Genomic DNA, 17,095 nt, shown 5'->3' with positions numbered 1-17,095 from the left:
GCGGATTCTGACGCTTCTTTTTTTTTTTTTTCATAATGATTTTTTCAGGGTGAAAAAAAAAAGAAGCAAGTTCTGCCTCCCATTGATATGAATGGGTGGCTCTTCAGAGGCGTTTTTGGAGCGGATTCCAGCGCAGAAAACGTGTGAAAAACAGCACGTTGTGTGAACGGGTCCCTACAGTCCCATAGACTCAAACTTCCAAATTTATCACTGACTTTGGCGCTAGTGAACAACCAGCGGGTGCCATAGCCCCGGGTGGCCTGCTGTTTCTTATAGCAGACACCCGCGGCTAATGTCCGCAACCGGCAGTAATGCCGATCACGGACATTTAACTCCTCAGATGCCGTGTTCAATCCTGAACACGTCATCTGAGCGCGTGAAACACCGGAATTGTGCGCTTCTGGTGATGCTCCGGCTCCCCGTGCGGTGATCGGAGGAGCCGGAGCGTGTGTGCAGCAGCCCCTGTCCCTCAGGGCCGGACTGGGGATAAAAACCAGGCCTGGAAAAAGTTTCACACCGGCCCCACAGCGTTGCGTCATTATTTACTTGTCTATAATAGGGGAAAGCATTCATTTTAAAACACGTGTGTAAACACGAATATGAACTTTGCCCCACGATAGCTCTCTTGTAGAACCCCCATTGTTCATATTATCACAGTGTTTTCCCAACCAGGATGCCTCCAACTGTTGCAAAACTACAACTCTCAGCATGCCCAGACAGTGTTTTACCACGCCCTTTGACCCGCCCCTTTTTTGTTGGCCACCTATTTAATGATTGTTGCATGCAACATCTTACTTGACCAGCTATTTTAGATATTCTACGGCAGTCCTGTTACAATCCCCCCTCCCCCCCCAACGAGCCTTTCGACCAAATAATAAAAATATTTATAAAATCTCACCCATATGCTGCAAAAAAAAATAAAAAATCTGCAATGTAAAATCGATAATAAAGATCAACTACAAACATAAACATATTTCACATGAAAACTTACAGTTACTTGACTTGGCCCTTGGATCTCGGACACCACTTCCACACTTTGGCCGGGGGCTCGGCGGAGCTGATGTTGTGTCTTATCCTAATGAGAAAGATTTCATAATAAGGATTTGGAGAAAGGGCAGAGGGATAGCAGAGCAGGGAGAGGCTGGTGCTGCTACTAGGGGCTCATACCATGGGGGAGTAATAAAGCCCACCATAATGCCCCCCAGTAGAAATAATTCTCCTTATAATGTGCAAAACATACCCCTTTGTAATGCCCCCAGTTGAGGTAATGTTCCCATAATGTGCCAATATAAAATACCCCTTCTCAGTGCCCCCGTAGATGACCCCATAGTGCTCCCCCCCCCCCTTTCCCATAGTACCCACCATAATGTGTCCCAGTATAAAATGCCCCTATACAGAGCCCCCCACATAAAATACCCCTTCTTTTTAGCCTCAGTAGATGCCCTTATAGAGCCACCCAATAATCTGCCAGTAATAAGTGCCCCAATAGATGCCCCAATCATGTGCCAGTAATAAGAGCCCCCCCACCATCATGTGCCAGTAGCCAGAGCCCCCCCCCCATATCATGTGCCAGTAGCCAGAGTGCCCCCCCTATCATGTGCCAGTAGCCCCCCTTATTATGTGCCAGTAACCCCCCTTATGTGCCAGTAGCCCCCCTTATCATGTGCCAGTAGTCCCCCATCATGTGCCAGTAGTCGTCCTTATGTGCCAGTAGCCCCCCTTATCATGTGCCAGAAGTCCCCCTTATGTGCCAGTAGCCCCCCTTATGTGCCAGTAGCCCCCATTATATGCCAGTAGTCCCCCTTATGTGCCAGTAGCCCCCATATCATGTGCCAGTAGTCCCCCTTATCATGTGCCAGTAGTCCCCCTTATCATGTGCCAGTAGTCCCCCTTATCATGTGCCAGTAGTCCCCCTTATGTGCCAGTAAATCCCCCTTATCATGTGCCAGTAGCCCCCCCAATGTGCCAATAGCCCCCTTATCATGTGCCAGCCCAGTAGTCCCCCCTTATCATGTGCCAGTATTGTACCTATATATAAAAATAAAAAAAAACACTTATACTTACCTCCAGCGATGCGATGCAGGCCTCTTCCGGCCTGTGTCCCTCGCTATACGGCTCAGGCGGCGCGATGGCGTCATCGCGCCGCCTGCACCGGCCTCTGATAGGCTGCCAGCATTAGGCCGGCAGACTATCAGAGGAACAGGAGGGGACACACCTCTCCCTCCCCTGCCGCAGCATAGACATCTGTATCGCCGAGGACGGCGGTACAGGTGACTATGGAGATGAGCGCTTCCACAATGGAAGCGCTCATCTCCTGCTGCTGTGCCCTGCCGCCCCCACTTGTTACCAGGGCCGCGGCCTTGCGGCACTCAGGCCTGCCGGCCTAGCGGGAAATTTCCTGGTATCCCGGCAGGCCAGTCCGGCCCTGCCCCTGTCTTTGTGAATGACAGGAGGCTGCTGCATAGTATTTCCTATGGAGCCCTTGCCTGTAATAGGGCTCCATAGGAAACTAGCAATTTACTCATAGACTCCAATGCAAGTGCATTGGAGTCTATGAGAATAGCAATCTAATGATGGCATGCTATAGTTCCCTATAAAAATAAAAAAAAACATAAAAATTCTAATCATCCCCCCTTTTCCCAAAATAAAAATAGAAGACCTAAAAAAATTTCATGGGTGTCGCGATGTTCCAAAAACGCCCATAGTATAAAAATATATTCCCCATACAGCAAAAAGCGTCAAAATGGCCGATTTGCCATATTTTGCAGCTTCATTTTCTACAAAAAAAAATAATAAAAAGTGATCAAAAAGTCATACACACCCCAGAATGGTATCAACGAAAAGTTCAGATCGCCCCGCAAAAAATTAGCCCCCCCCCCACAGCTCCGTACACGTAATTACAAAAAAGTTATAGGGGTCAAAATATGGCGACAAAAAAATAAAACTGATATTTTTCCCACTTTGTTATTATTTCATCACTATCAAAACGCAGGAAAAACTAGACGTATAAGGTATCGCCGGATTCGTACTGACCTGTAGAATAAAAGCAACCGGTCCGTTTTATCGAACATCGAAAATAAAAACAACGTAAAACTGTGGCGGAATGGCTTTTATTTTGCAGTGTCACCCCATTTGGAATTTTTTTTCCAGCTTCCCACTACATCATATGTAATATTAGACAGTGGCGTTGGAAAGTACAACTTGTCCTGCAAAAAACAAGCCCTCGGTCGGCTATGTGAACGGACAAATAAAAAAGTTATGGCTCTGGGAAGGCAGGGACTATAACATCTCAAGTTTTCTCTCAGAGGACTGTTTGCCCACATCAAAGATGGCGGCCTCAAAACAAAAAAAACCCAGTTGTTGCTGCTGTTGACTGAGTAACCATAACCGCCGTCCTGGCTCCGCCCCTTGGGTTTAACCGCCCTTTTTTCCCTTTCGGATGACATCAGTGAGTGCGGCTTGAGGCCCCGCCTTCTACAGAGGACGCCGCGAATGGCGCTTCTAGCCCCGCCCCCTGACGTCGTCGCCCCGCCCCCGCCTTTCTCCCTCAGTTCATGTCGCGTACAGTCTAGAGACGGCGGCGGCGGCGGAGTACACGAAGCTCGATGGAGACCTAGCTGAGGGGAGTTCGCCCGCCATTACTGCTTCGTCGGGAACTTTCTCTCTTTTATCCGCTCCCTTCTGTGTGACTGACTGGTGGAATCAAGATGTACGCCGGAGCCGGCCCTGGTGAGTCCTGTGTTACGGGGTCTCCGGTGCATACCAGAGAGGAGCGGGTGTTGAGCTTCCTCTCGCCCTCCGTTACCGGACGTCCTGGGCGCCATCTTGAAGGGCGACCGGAATAGTTTATATTATTTATTTTTTTACCTCTTCAGTAACGGTCGCGGCGCGCGAAGTCCCGCTTGAGGAGCTTTGGTCACGTGCCAGGCGTCCCGGGGCATGCTGGGTAAAGCACGTCTTAAAGGGCCAGTCCGACCGTAAGCATCCGTTTTCTTCTGGGCTTACGTCCACACGGCTGTGTGTCCCCGTATGTCCGGGCTGAACGTCCCATGCCGGGCTGCCAGTGGTGGGCAAATCGAAACCTATTGGTCCGCAGTGAAATGCGATATCCGTATTTTGTGGATCTGCGGTTTGTTCACCGCAAAAAAGTGAATGGCCTTAGGGCTCATGCATGTGAACGTATGTATTTCGCGGTCTGCAAAAAATACGGACGATGGCTGCGTGCATTCCGTATTTAGCGGAACGTAACAGTCCTATCCTTGTCTGTAATGCGGACAATAATAGGACACGTTCAAATTTTTTGGCGAAACGGAAATATGGAATGTACACGGATTATCGTCCGTTGTTTTTTTTTGCGGACCCATTGAAGGGAATGGTTCTGTGTATAGTGCACAAGAAAAAAAACGGAACGGACACGGAAAGAAAATATGTTCGTTTGCAAATGCCCAAGTGTGTGTTTTATTTTAGTGTTTTTTTTAATCCCAGATTTGAGTAAATAAAGCGAAATTATGGAAAATCCTACTCTACAGTGCGTTACGATTGTTCAAGACCTCTGCTTCTTGTCAGTGAAAGAGAGGATGCTTTTTTTTTTTTTTTTTTTGTTACTGTTGTATCCAGCTCAGACAACGAGAGGTTTGCTACAATGTATCAGTGCAGGTGAAATGCCGTCCATGCGCACAAGACGGCCTCGAAATCTGCAACAAAATCCACGGACGTTTAATGCAGAGTTCGCTGCAAATTTACCACAGAAATTATTGGGTTCAAAATTTGCTCTGAAGGTCAATTCAGCGTGGGGTTATTTTTTCCGGTAATACTTATTTTTGACGTAACGCCCATAGATTGGTACTTACCTGCCCCGCACCCCACACCTCTCTGGTCCTCTCACTCTTTACGTCCGGCTGGTCACATGACTGGCTTTAATTGGTTAACTTACCTCTGGCAGCCCATTGGCTGGAGCGGTTCATGTGACCACGGACAGTGGGATGTGGACAGTACGGGGAGCGGTTAAGTACAAAGCTTCATATTCAAGAGGCAGGCTGCGGGCGTTACGTGAAATATAATTATTACTGGAAAAACCGTTAAAAGGGGTTGGCGACTTTTTGGGGCGTTTTTGGCAAACCTGCAAAAGGAAAAGCACCGGCTTCGTCCCCCTCCTCAGCTGCCTCGCTTGAGTCCTCCATTGTCAAAATCCTCATTTGACGCTGCTGCAGCCAATTGCTGGCCGCAGCGGTGCTCTGCTCCCCCTTACGTTACGTGACTGGTTGACCTGAGCAATTGGCTTCAGAAGTGTCAAATCGGATGATGACAGCGGGTGACCCGAGCGAGGCAGCGGAGGACGGGGAAAGGACAGGGCACAGCGGCAAGGAGCTGGTACGTAGGCCTCCCTTTGCTTGTGTGTGGGGGGGGGGGGGCTTACAAAAAAACTCGGTCTAAGGCTACATGAACACGACCGTATGCGTTTTGCAGACCACAAATTGCGGATCTGCAAAAAAAAAAAACGGATGACATCCGTATTCTATCCTTTTTTATTTTTTTTGCAAATCCATTGTAACAATGACTAAAATGGACAAGAATAGGAAGTGTTCTATTTTTTTTGTGGAACGGAAGTGCGGATCTGCGGATGCGGAAAGCACATTCCGGCCCCATTAACAAATGAATGGGTCTGCACCTGTTCCGCAAAATTGCAGCACTGATGCGGACGTGTGAATGGACCCTAAGAGAACCACTCGCAACCAAACCTGAGTTCGGGAAATGTTTTTTTACACTAGAGCGCAATTTATGAAGTTATTACGTGAAGTCTCCCGCAAGACTTTGTGAAGTAATAACTTCGGCTCATCGGAGCCAATACATTCTAATACTGTACGGATCTCTCTCTGTCTCTCCGTACAGTATTGAAAGGAAGTTCTATGCGAATCGACTTTGGATTTACGTGGAGCGATCTGCCCCTGAGTACGGGAAGGAGTGATCGCTAGTGCCATCGCTCTTCCCCATACGGTCTCGTTGTTTTCCAGGCACCATCTGCCACAGGGAAATGATCTTTTGTGCTGCGCAAAAGATACAATTATACCCAATGAATGAACGTTTCGCTCGTTCAGCAGGTAATTGACGGTGCATTTACACCGCCAGATCATCAGTAACGAGCGTTACTAGTAGCGCGGGTCAGAAATGATCTGTCCCATTGCCAGCCCTTAAGACTAAATGCACACCATCAGGATTGCGTGCGGATTTGCATGCAGAAAATCCGCACCGTAGGTCATGTATACTGTATTCTATGAGAATTTGAAATTCTCATGCACACAATGTAGATTTTTTTCCATGCAGGTTTTAAAATCCACAGCATGTCAATTTATAAACTTTTTTTTTTTTTTTTTTCTACTACTACTAATACTCATGTGAATCCGCACCAATTGATGCAGATTGACCTCACACATTTCCCTGCGCTTTGTCTACACGTAAATCCTGAACGTGTGCATTTACCCCAACGCCTGCAGTGGGTTACCGGAGACGTTAATGTGTCACTGAACTTCGGAAAACTTTTGATATGTCATAGCGACATCTCAGAGGTTTTGATCTTTTAGGGTCCAAGTGCTGAGACCCCCACTGCCCGCTCGCACAGTGCACTCCCCACTGCAGGAGACCGCATCAAGACCGGCCTATAGACTTTCTATTGAGACAGTTTCCTGCGACAAGAAGAGGGAGCACTATGTGAGCGCGCCTCTCGTGCCTCGCTCTCTGGCGTATCCTGGCTGTGAGCATGCCGCCTTTTTCCCCCTGTCTGGAGAGAGGTCCTATTTTGCAAAATGGACAAGAATTAGACATGTTCTATTTTTATGCAGGACCGCGGAACGGACTTGTGGATGCGGAACTGGAAGCCTTAAAGGGGTCGTCTCACTTAAGCAAGTAGCATTTATCGTGTAGAGAAAGTTAATACACGGCGCTTACTAATGTATTCTGATTGTCCATATTGCCTCCTTCGCTGGCTGGGTTAATTTTTCCATCACGTTATACACTGCTCGTTTCCATGGTTACGACCACCCTGCGATCCAGCACTGGTGGTCATGCTTGCACACTATAGAAAAAAGTACTGGACTATGCACACTCCCGCGGTCCCGGCCACCAGAGAGGCCAGCGCTTTTTCCTAGTGTGCAATCATGTCTACCTCTGCTGGTTCGCAGGGTTCTTGTAACCATGGAAACGAGCCACGTATAATGTGAAGGAAAAATGAATCCAGCCAGCAAAGGAAGCAGTATGTACAATCCCAATACATTTAGTAAGTGCCTTGTGTTAACTGTCTCTACATGATAAATCCCTATTTGCTGAAGTGACAACCCCTTTAAGGATGTATTAGACACCCTGATGCTGCTAGCGATTGTTGGGAGGGAAGCCAGATAGCTGGCGGAGGACACTGTTATTACATGCAACATGGGGAGGAGCGATCCCTATGCCATGGCTCGTCCCCGTGCAGGACAGCGGCAGGTCGTGATTACACAGCACAATCTGCCTCCGGCATGCTGGGATATCTGAATTGCTGATGAATGAGCAATCGGAGGCAGTATTACAACGAGAGTTCATAGGAACACTCATCAGCGATTATCGGGCAGACAATCTGCCCGTCTGATGTGCCCTTTACTCCACTGATTTTAATGTAAGCCGCACATATTCTTGTGTCGCTTGACATTTCTGCATCTTGCTGAGAGTGAATAGGGTAGTGATTTAGGGACCACCGCTCTCATTATGGGTGATGTCCCAGTGGTCATCCTCTGTAATCCACTCAGTCCGTTGCCCTGAATATCCCAAATAAATGACATCTGGCCAAGGACTCCGCAAAACACGGCTCCCGGACTTCTGCATGCTGCTATTTTCTTTTTACTTCAATAGAAATGTCCTATCCTTGTCCTCAAAACGGCCAGGAATAAGATATTTCCTATCTCTTATGCAGGGCCGCGGAACAGGCATGCGGATGTGGACAGCATCAAGTGCGCTGTCAGCGTCTGAATGGGCCCACATCCAACCTGTGTAAAATGTGGAAGTGGAGAGAAAACACGGTCTTGTGTATGAGCCCTAAGGGTCCATGCACACGTCCGCAAAATGGGCCCCGATCCGTCCCGCAATGTTGCAGAACGGATCTCGACCTATTAATTTTCAATGGGGCCGGAAAAGATGCGGATAGCACACAGTGTGCTGTCCGCATCCGAACTTCGGTTCCGCCAAAAAAAAATAGAACATGTCCTATTCTTGTCCGCAGACACAGACAAGAAAAGGCATTTCTATCTAAAGTGCCGGCCGTGTGCGGTCCGCAAAATGCGGAACGTACATGGCCGGTGTCCGTGTTCTGCAGATCCGCAATTTGCAGACTGCAAAACACTTGTGGATGTGTGAATGGACCCTAAATGTCCTTTTACAAGGACTAATAATCAGGCCAATTATGGGGGATGAGCGTTTGTATACTATAAATGCTTGTTGCTGTTAATTGACCTGTGTAACAGGTGGTGGCGATCGCCCAGCGCTCTCATTAGGTGATCCCATCAATGGGCTGTTAGCATAAACAGAAAATCCACACAAAAACTGTGATAAATAGTGCAGATTTGTGTGTGTTTATTTTTTATGTGGATTTTCTGCCCTCATCTGCGCTGTGTGCAGGTTCTAGAGCGTGGATTGATGCTTTCGCGTATTATGTTCGTCTTGTGATGTGCAGGGAGGGCGTCTCATGGCCTGGTGGGTCTTACCATATGTTATCAGAGCACAGGTAAGTGTGTGTGTATATATGTATGGCCATTGTTTGGAGGGAGGCTGCAACAGGACAGACTGGGGGGGGGGGGGATTTACAAATCTCGTTTATCGGTTTCCCTATTTGATCCCAAAATGGACGTATTGGCGGGCAAAACCATAGAATGTGACCTAAGGTTCCCTTCTGGGACTAACATCTCAAACAGGTTTCAGATTCCAAGAGCCCCGTTCTGAAAAGTTTATAAGGGTCATTGTACCAGCGGGTCATCGTTATATAGGAATGTTCCTGGATCTTTATACACTTTGAGAACCTGTGTGACCGCTGATGGATGTGTTTGATTTCTTGTGGGGAGAATGTTATTTCTAGGTCTTGTTCCCAGGCACGAATATATGAAGGGACCCCTGACTCAGGTGAGGAGAGTAAGGATTTGTAAAGAAGCGAGATACTGTGTTTCGGGAAGAGCGAGTTGGGTTTGTGGTAGTGTTGTATCAGGTCCTGCCTTGCTGAGAAATGTCCATCTCTAATGATCTGGGAGCAGTAAGTAGGTACGAGTGACGAGATAGTAGCGTCTTTTAGAAGCTCCCAAAATTGTGGTACTTGGGAAGTAGAGGCTGAATCAGATAAGGAATGTTATTTGCTGGTAGGCTACCTGGGGGGACTGAGAATAAGGGAGTATCATTATGGATGGCATGGGTGCTGAAGTATAGACCTTTGGTGAGATCTGTAGGTGCGGAGGAGAGGTCCGAAAGACCTAGGAATGCATAGTTGCAGCCACCTCTTCAATTGAATAGCTCTGTGATAGTACACCCTGTATGTAGGCCATCTTTTATAAGCCTACTAATAAGCTATTCTAGGTTTTTTGCCTTTCCAAAGAAAGGATGTAAAGGTCTTGCTAATCGATTTGAAGAATGATCCCGAGAGGTATATAGGGACCATTTGCATGAGTTATAATAACTTGGGGACAATATAAGTTTGTAGTAGGTTTTTGCGGCGTATGCAGGATATCCAAGGTAATGCTAAAGAGTTGAGTTGTCTTTGTATCTTTTGAAGGATTGTGGTATAATTGGGTTAAGGGCTCTTTCACACTTGCGTTCTTTTCATCCAGCATAGAGTTCTGTCGTCGGGGCTCTATGCCGGAAGAATCCTGATCAGTTTTATCCCCATGCATTCTGAATGGAGAGAAATCTGTTCAGGAAGTCTTCAGTTCAGGACCGGAACGTTTTTTTGGCCGGAGAAAATACCGCAGCATGCTGCGCTTTTTGCTCCGGCCAAAAATCCTGAACACTTGCCGCAAGGCCGGATCCGGAATTAATGCCCATTGAAAGGATCCGGCCTTAAGCTAAACGTTGTTTCGGCGCATTGCCGGATCCGACGTTTAGCTTTTTCTGAATAGCGTCCTGGCAGCCATGGTCAAGTGTAGTGGGGAGCGGGGGAGCAGTATACTTACCGTCCGTGCGGCTCCCGGGGCGCTCCAGAGTGACATCCATGCGCGTGGGGCGCCCTGACGACGTGATCACATGGACACGTCATCCATGCGCATGGGGCGCTCTGACGTCATTCTGGAGCGCCCCGGGAACCGCACGGACTGTAAGTATACTGCTCCCCACTACTACTATGGCAGCCAGGACTTTAATAGCGTCCTGGGTGCCATAGTAACACTGAACGCATTTTGAAGACGGATCAGTCTTCAAATGCTTTCAGTTCACTTGCGTTTTTCCGGATCCGGCGTGTAATTCCGGCAAATGGAGTACACGCCGGATCCGAACAACGGAAGTGTGAAAGAGCCCTTATTTAACATGGCTGGGTCATTGGTGAGAGTTATCCCTAAATACGGAAGAGAACTGGTATTCCACTTTAAAGGATAATATTCCTTCAGGGAGCGGATTGTCCGGGTCGGGAGGTTGGACCCCCATAGCCTCCGATTTGGAATAGTTGATCTTAAAATTCGATAGGCTGCCGAATGTGGCAAAGACGTCTAAAATCTGAGGGGGGGCTTGTGTGGGGTTGGTAACAAGCAGCATGAGGTCGTCCTATTTTGTCCACCTTCAGGCCCCTTATGTGCGAATTGTCTCGGAAAGCTTGTAATAAAGTCTCTATCACGAATATAAAAAGGGAGGGGGAGAGGGGGCAACCCTGGCGAGTCCCGTTAGTAATACGGAAGGACTTCGACAAGGTTCCATTAACTCTTACTCTAGCACTTGGTGATTGATATAGAGACATAACCGCTTAAACCAAGAGGTCAGGTATGCCAAACCTGTGAGGCGTGCGCTGCATGTATAGCCAATCAGTCAAGTTTGGCCCAGATTTTTATATCTTTGTTGAGTAGAGATGGGTCTATAGTTTCCGCATTCCCTACTGTCTTTGCCTTCTTTGGGGATAATGGTAATATTGGCTTCTAGCGACTGTTTCGGTAAGGGTGTACCTTTAGCTAGTGCCTGACACCACTTGGACATCTGGGGAGCCAGAACATTCAGAAGTTTTTTGTAATACCCTACCTGGAGACCATCTGGGCCCGGGGCTTTGCCCATAGGCATAGTGCTGATGATCTTTTTGATCTCTTACTCCGAAATCGGTTGCAATAGAGATGAGCAGTCATCTGCTTTTAGTTTGGGGAGCTTGAGGTTATTTAGGAATCTATCAATGTGATTTCTCCGCTCGTCCTCCAGATGTCCAGTAGGTGAGGCGCCCGAGAACGAGCAAAATTCATCTGCAATAGTTGAGTCAACGATTGACCCTCTGCTTGTCCTGATAGTAGCAACGTGTTGTGCATCGCTGCTTTTTTTAATCAGATGTGTCATCAGCTTGCTACCCTCATCTCCATGCATATAGTGCTTGAATTTAATATATTGATAAGCTTTAGCGCATTTTATGTTAAGAAGTTCTTTTAACTGTCTCCTAAGAGAGGCAAGTTCTTCCTGAGCTGTTTGTGCTTTGGGTTGTGTCTGTATCTGACCTATCAGCGAGTTTAGCTTTTTCTGTCTTTAAGTTTGGAACTTAACGCGATAAGTTCTCCGCGTATGTAGGCCTTGTGTGCTTCCCAAACTATCGTCTGGGATGTGTCTGAGGGTTTATTATCTTGGAAATATTGCGTTAATTTCTGTGAGATGTCGGATAAGTGAACTTCTGAATCTAGGATGGCTTCATTTAGGCGCCACATCCACTCTCTTATGGGTAAAGGAGAATGAAGATGTTACTGGGGCTGTGACAGGACCTATCTCAGAGCCGCGTATCATGTCTATGTGCGGTTGTGAGATAGGAATATAATCCAATTGTTGATGTGAACAATGCACTGCAGAGAAAAATGTATAGTCTCTAGTTGAATTGTTCACTGTTCTCCATGTATCCAGTAGGTGGCTTTCCTTTAATACACTTTGTATTCCCCCTACCGTTTCTTGGGATTTAGTTGAGCTACCTATTGAGGTATCTAATATAGGATTCAATCAGACATTTAGATCTCCCCCTACTATCTGGATCCCTTCAGCAAAGTCACAGAACTTAGCAAGAGTCGATTTTATCCATCTGGGTTGGAGCGTGTTTGGTGCAGCGGTCCAACCTTGCCTTTGACAAAGAGGAATCTGCCCTCTGCGTCCTGTTTCGTCACTATGGGGACAAATGGAACGTGCCTACTGATATGGCTATACCTACAAGAGTAGGCATTTTCTATAATGGTGGCGGCCATGTGCGGTCTGCAAAGCACGGAATGCACAAGGCCGGTATCTATGTTTTGTGGACCTAGTTATGTGACTGTAGCCTTACACAAGGTCAGGCCTCATTCACATCTCTGTTCTGAGATCCGACGGGATGTTCCGGCACAGAACAGCCTTGCCGGATCCTCTCCTTCACCACCGGATTCCCATGAACTGCAGTGGGGCCCGGCGGTGACCCAGTTGATTTCCTGCCAGACAAAAAACATTTCGTGCAGCAGTTGTAGTCCGGCCAAATCCTGGTATTTATGCCAGGGAGCTGCCTGATCCCATTATAGTCAATAGAGTGGCGGGCACAAGGCTATGCCGGATCTAGAGAACTCTGGCCATCTGTTCCAGATAGCTTTACCGCAAGTATGAAGTTGGCGTTACCTACGTTTTTTATTTTTCAATGTATGATCCATGCAGTAACCACCTTTTCCATACAGACAGGGTATTCCCAGACACGGGGAACTGTCCTGAGTATTTTTTTGAAGTTCACTGTTCTTCTGAATGGTTAGGTCATATATCTTTGGTTGGTGCGGTGCTCCCATTAGGACCAGAGAGGGACGGACTGGTTTTCTCCCCATTTCCCTATACATGATGACAACAACGCATTAGAAACGCCAAAAATATGCAGTTTCTGGACAAGTCATGCAGAAGTCACACTGTGAGGGTTTTGCTGGAGGCAACTAGTTTGTGTTGTCTAATATCTTGCCCAGACCGTCTTCAGCATTAGGATTACATGGCCCCATGGTCAAAAAGTATGTCCACATCTGAGCGCCAGGTTACACAGAGATGTGCCATTGATTGACAGCCTGTAGTTCAGTCAGTGCCGTATTTTTGAGGGCATCTTGACTGAAAGCTCCTATTGTTCTCTGCTTATTCAGTGTCTCCACAGGAGCTCCCTCTTGTTTTACATCATGTTTGTGTCGCCTTTATGCCAGGCACTTGATGATAACCTGATATAGCGGAACTGCCCTCTTCTTAATAGGAGATCCTAAAAGTTTTTGGCTACAGGCCTGCTGATTCTTTCCAGACGGCTTACACTTACATCCCATACAGGAAATAACTTGGCCTAGTTTCACAATTGCGGTGTGAATTCCGGCAGACAATGCCGGGAATCAGCTGGAGACACAGTTCGGCCCCCCCCCGTTCTCTTCTGGTTCCACAGTTCGGCCCCCCCGTTCTCTTCTGGTTCCACAGTTCGGCCCCCCCGTTCTCTTCTGGTTCCACAGTTCGGCCCCCCCGTTCTCTTCTGGTTCCACAGTTCGGCCCCCCCGTTCTCTTCTGGTTCCACAGTTCGGCCCCCCCGTTCTCTTCTGGTTCCACAGTTCGGCCCCCCCGTTCTCTTCTGGTTCCACAGTTCGGCCCCCCCGTTCTCTTCTGGTTCCACAGTTCGTAGCCCCCCCCCGTTCTCTTCTGGTTCCACAGTTCGTAGCCCCCCCCCCGTTCTCTTCTGGTTCCACAGTTCGGCCCCCCCGTTCTCTTCTGGTTCCACAGTTCGGCCCCCCCGTTCTCTTCTGGTTCCACAGTTCGGCCCCCCCCCCGTTCTCTTCTGGTTCCGAAGTGGTCACTGGAAGGGGAGTCCTTTCCTTCCCTCTGATGCCGTCCAGTCACTGCAGACTCCTGATAGCTGAGCTCTTGTACTGCTCCAAGTTTGCTAATGTAGATAGGACTGAAATGGGCTGATAATAGGAAACAATGGGCTCCATTCAACTGCACATCAATGTGAAGATAATGCACAGCGTATTATACCTTTATCACTAGATAAATTACTAAATCAGATTGTTATTTGGATTCTGGCTGCATTGTGGTGATCACCATCTGTGGGATTGTTCGTATGACCCTGCCACATCGCCAGACAGACCCGGCCAGTCCTAAAAGATGGACAGCAGGTCTCTTGATTGTGTACATACAGTTTCTGCTGAAATTCTCCATCCTGGCCGATCGTTCTTGGCAGATGGACATCTAGTGGTCATCACAAACTATTGTGCAGGCTACTTTGTCAATCAAATTGCTGGATCCTCCCCTCCTCCCCTGTGGGAATAGGGAGAGCTGATAAACCAGTTTGATGGAAAAGAGACCCTTTTCTGCATGGCCGGACCCATGATGCCGGACTCTGGCTCCATGGCTCTTCCTCTGGTGCTGCAGGTCATGTGGCCACTGCAGCCTATGACTGGCTGCAGCAGTGATGTCAGCCATGTGTCACGTGACCCAGTGACATGTCGCAAGGTTGACACGTCACTGCTGGAGCCAGCCATTGGTTGCAGCAGCCATGTGACTCGCATTAAACTGATAGTTGATGCAGGAAGATCCGACAACTGCAGCATCCAAGGAGCCAGAATACAGTAGCAGGGATCAGCTAAATGTGAATCCTCACCTAGGGGGTCTGCAGAAAAGGTCCCCAAGGGTGAATGCCCATTTTAGATGGTGTGTAGTTTAAAAATTTGAGGGATAATGGTCTTTGACTGGAGAAACTGGGGTGCCCTCATTGCATTTGCTAAGGATTAAAGGCACCTTTACACGGGGGAGGGGGGGGCGCAACAAACGTTTATACGAATGCTCAATTCTGATTGGCCCATGTAAAGATGTCACTGATCACCTGATTGTTGGGGTATGATCACACGCTGTGGCTGCTCAGTGTTAGTCACTAACAATGCAGTGCTGTCCTCATTAATTTAATTGGGGCCTACTGCCCCGTCGCAACCGCATCACGACTGCTCCATGTGCTCGTACCTTGGGGCAGAAAAATTGCCCTTAACGAGTGATGATATTGCAAGTGATATGTGACGTTAATAGTGTTTTCAGCAATACTAATGTTTATATGATCATTTACCCCGCTCTTATGCTTATTGCAGACGGATGCCTCTTTATACACACTTTGCGGGAGGTTTATCTTTTTTGCGCCTTAAAAGTCACAAACTTGCATTTCTAGGTTTCTATGCCGCCCTCCGCACTCTCCCCCCATATTAAAAAGTAATGTAAATAAAGATACATTTGTCAGACTGGCAGATCATGCCCCCTCTAGGGAAAGGTGTACATTCGCAGCCCAACTGTCTTCCATCAGGCGGATGATAAGACTGTGTTTACATGTAGCAGTATTGTGCCGGATGGCAAAATTGATTGCATTTGCTGCTCGTTTAATGCGCATTTTTCCCTTTTATCCTCCATGATGGCATTACCATGAGAGATGACCCTCCTCCAACCAGGTAGGGACAGGAAGATACTAAGGAATGAAATTAAAGAGGACCTTTCATGGGTCCAGACATTATAAACCAAGTATCAGGATATGTAGGGCACAGTGCAGGGATCTAACTGCACTTGCCATTTTTCTGGGCGCTGTTCTGTTCGCCCGCTGTAGCCCCCGTTAAATTCTCCCGCCTGGTATGCTAATTTTAGTATCGGTACAGGGAGGAGGAGACAGAGTCTTTCTCCCTGGGCGTCTCCTCCCGTAGTGCTGTCCAATCGCAGTGCAGAGCGCCGCAGCCAGGGAGGAAAAAACAAACAAAAAACTCACCTTCTCCCTGGCTGTGATTGGACAGTGCTACAGCCGTGGAGGAGGAGACGCCCAGGGAGAAAGACTCGGTCTCCTCCTCCCTGTACCGATACTAAAATTAGCATACCAGGCAGGAGAATTTAACGGGGGTCACAACGGGAGAACAGAACGGCGCCCAGAAAAATAGCAAGTGCAGTTAGATCCCTGCACTGTGCCCTACATATCCTGATACTTGGTTTATTATGTCTGGACCCATGAAAGGTCTACTTTAAAGGGAACCTGTCACCAGGATCTTGTGTATAGAGCTGAGGACATGTGCTGCTAGATGGCCGCTAGCACATCCGCAATATCCAGTCCCCATAGCTCTGTGCGCTTTTATTGTGGGAAAAAAAGCGATTTGATACATATGCAAATTGACCTGAGATGAGTCCTGTATGTGAAATGAGTCAGGGACAGGACTCATCTCAGGTCAATTTGCATATGTATCAAATCAGTTTTTTTACACAATAAAAGCACACAGAGCTATGGGGACTGGGTATTGTGGATGTGCTAGCGGCCATCTAGCAACCCATGTACTCAGCTCTATACCCAAAATCCCGGTGACCGGTTCCCTTTAACCACCTCCCGTCCGCTCATAGACTAAAAACGTCCGGGAGGTGGTTCTATATTTCTGAATGCACGTTCCTGAACGTCCATTCAGAAACTGCAGCTGCACGCTAATCGTGCAGCTGCTGATCGGGTTGCTCGCTGTCAGTAACAGCAGGGCAACCCTTAGAGAAGTCAGGGACAGTGCCCAGGTGTCCCTGCCTTCTAGATCGCTGTATACACACTATGTGCTTCCTGTTCCGGCCTGGCGGTCAAGTGACCGCCGGGACCAGAGAGTGCAGGAGCTGTGTGAGGTCTTTCAGAGACCTCGATCAGCCCTGCACTGAGGCTGTACAGCGTCTCTGGGGGGTGCATTTCTCCTGTAACTGGGGCTACTATGTCAGCCCCAGTTACAGGAGAAATCAATAGCAAAAAAAAAAAAAAAAGTGAAGTAAATGTCCCCCAGAGGTCTTGTATGACCTTATGGGGGACAAAGTGTAAAAAATAAAAAAAAAGGTTTCACATGTAAAAAAAAAAAAATCCCCATGTAAGGAATAAAAAAAAAGTTAAATAGAAAAAATAGACCTATTTGGTATTGCC

The 17,095-nt window shown here is 47.8% G+C and overlaps 1 protein-coding gene across 2 annotated transcripts in view; it reads left to right on the top strand.

Annotated features, from left to right (window-relative positions):
* Nucleotides 1-3,218: 3,218 nt before the first annotated feature.
* The window catches only part of AGO2 (argonaute RISC catalytic component 2), a 98,819-nt gene continuing 84,942 nt past the window's right edge, over nt 3,219-17,095 (top strand). For both annotated transcript variants that reach the window (XM_040431660.1, XM_040431659.1), the window contains exon 1: nt 3,219-3,729. In XM_040431660.1, the coding sequence (XP_040287594.1) occupies nt 3,708-3,729 (22 nt within the window). In that variant the 5' untranslated portion in view covers nt 3,219-3,707. The remainder of the gene's footprint in view (nt 3,730-17,095) is intronic.

Source organism: Bufo bufo, chromosome 5, assembly GCF_905171765.1.
Source record: "Bufo bufo chromosome 5, aBufBuf1.1, whole genome shotgun sequence".
Classification (NCBI taxonomy): domain Eukaryota; kingdom Metazoa; phylum Chordata; class Amphibia; order Anura; family Bufonidae; genus Bufo; species Bufo bufo.
This window is presented reverse-complemented; position numbering and strand designations above follow the sequence as displayed.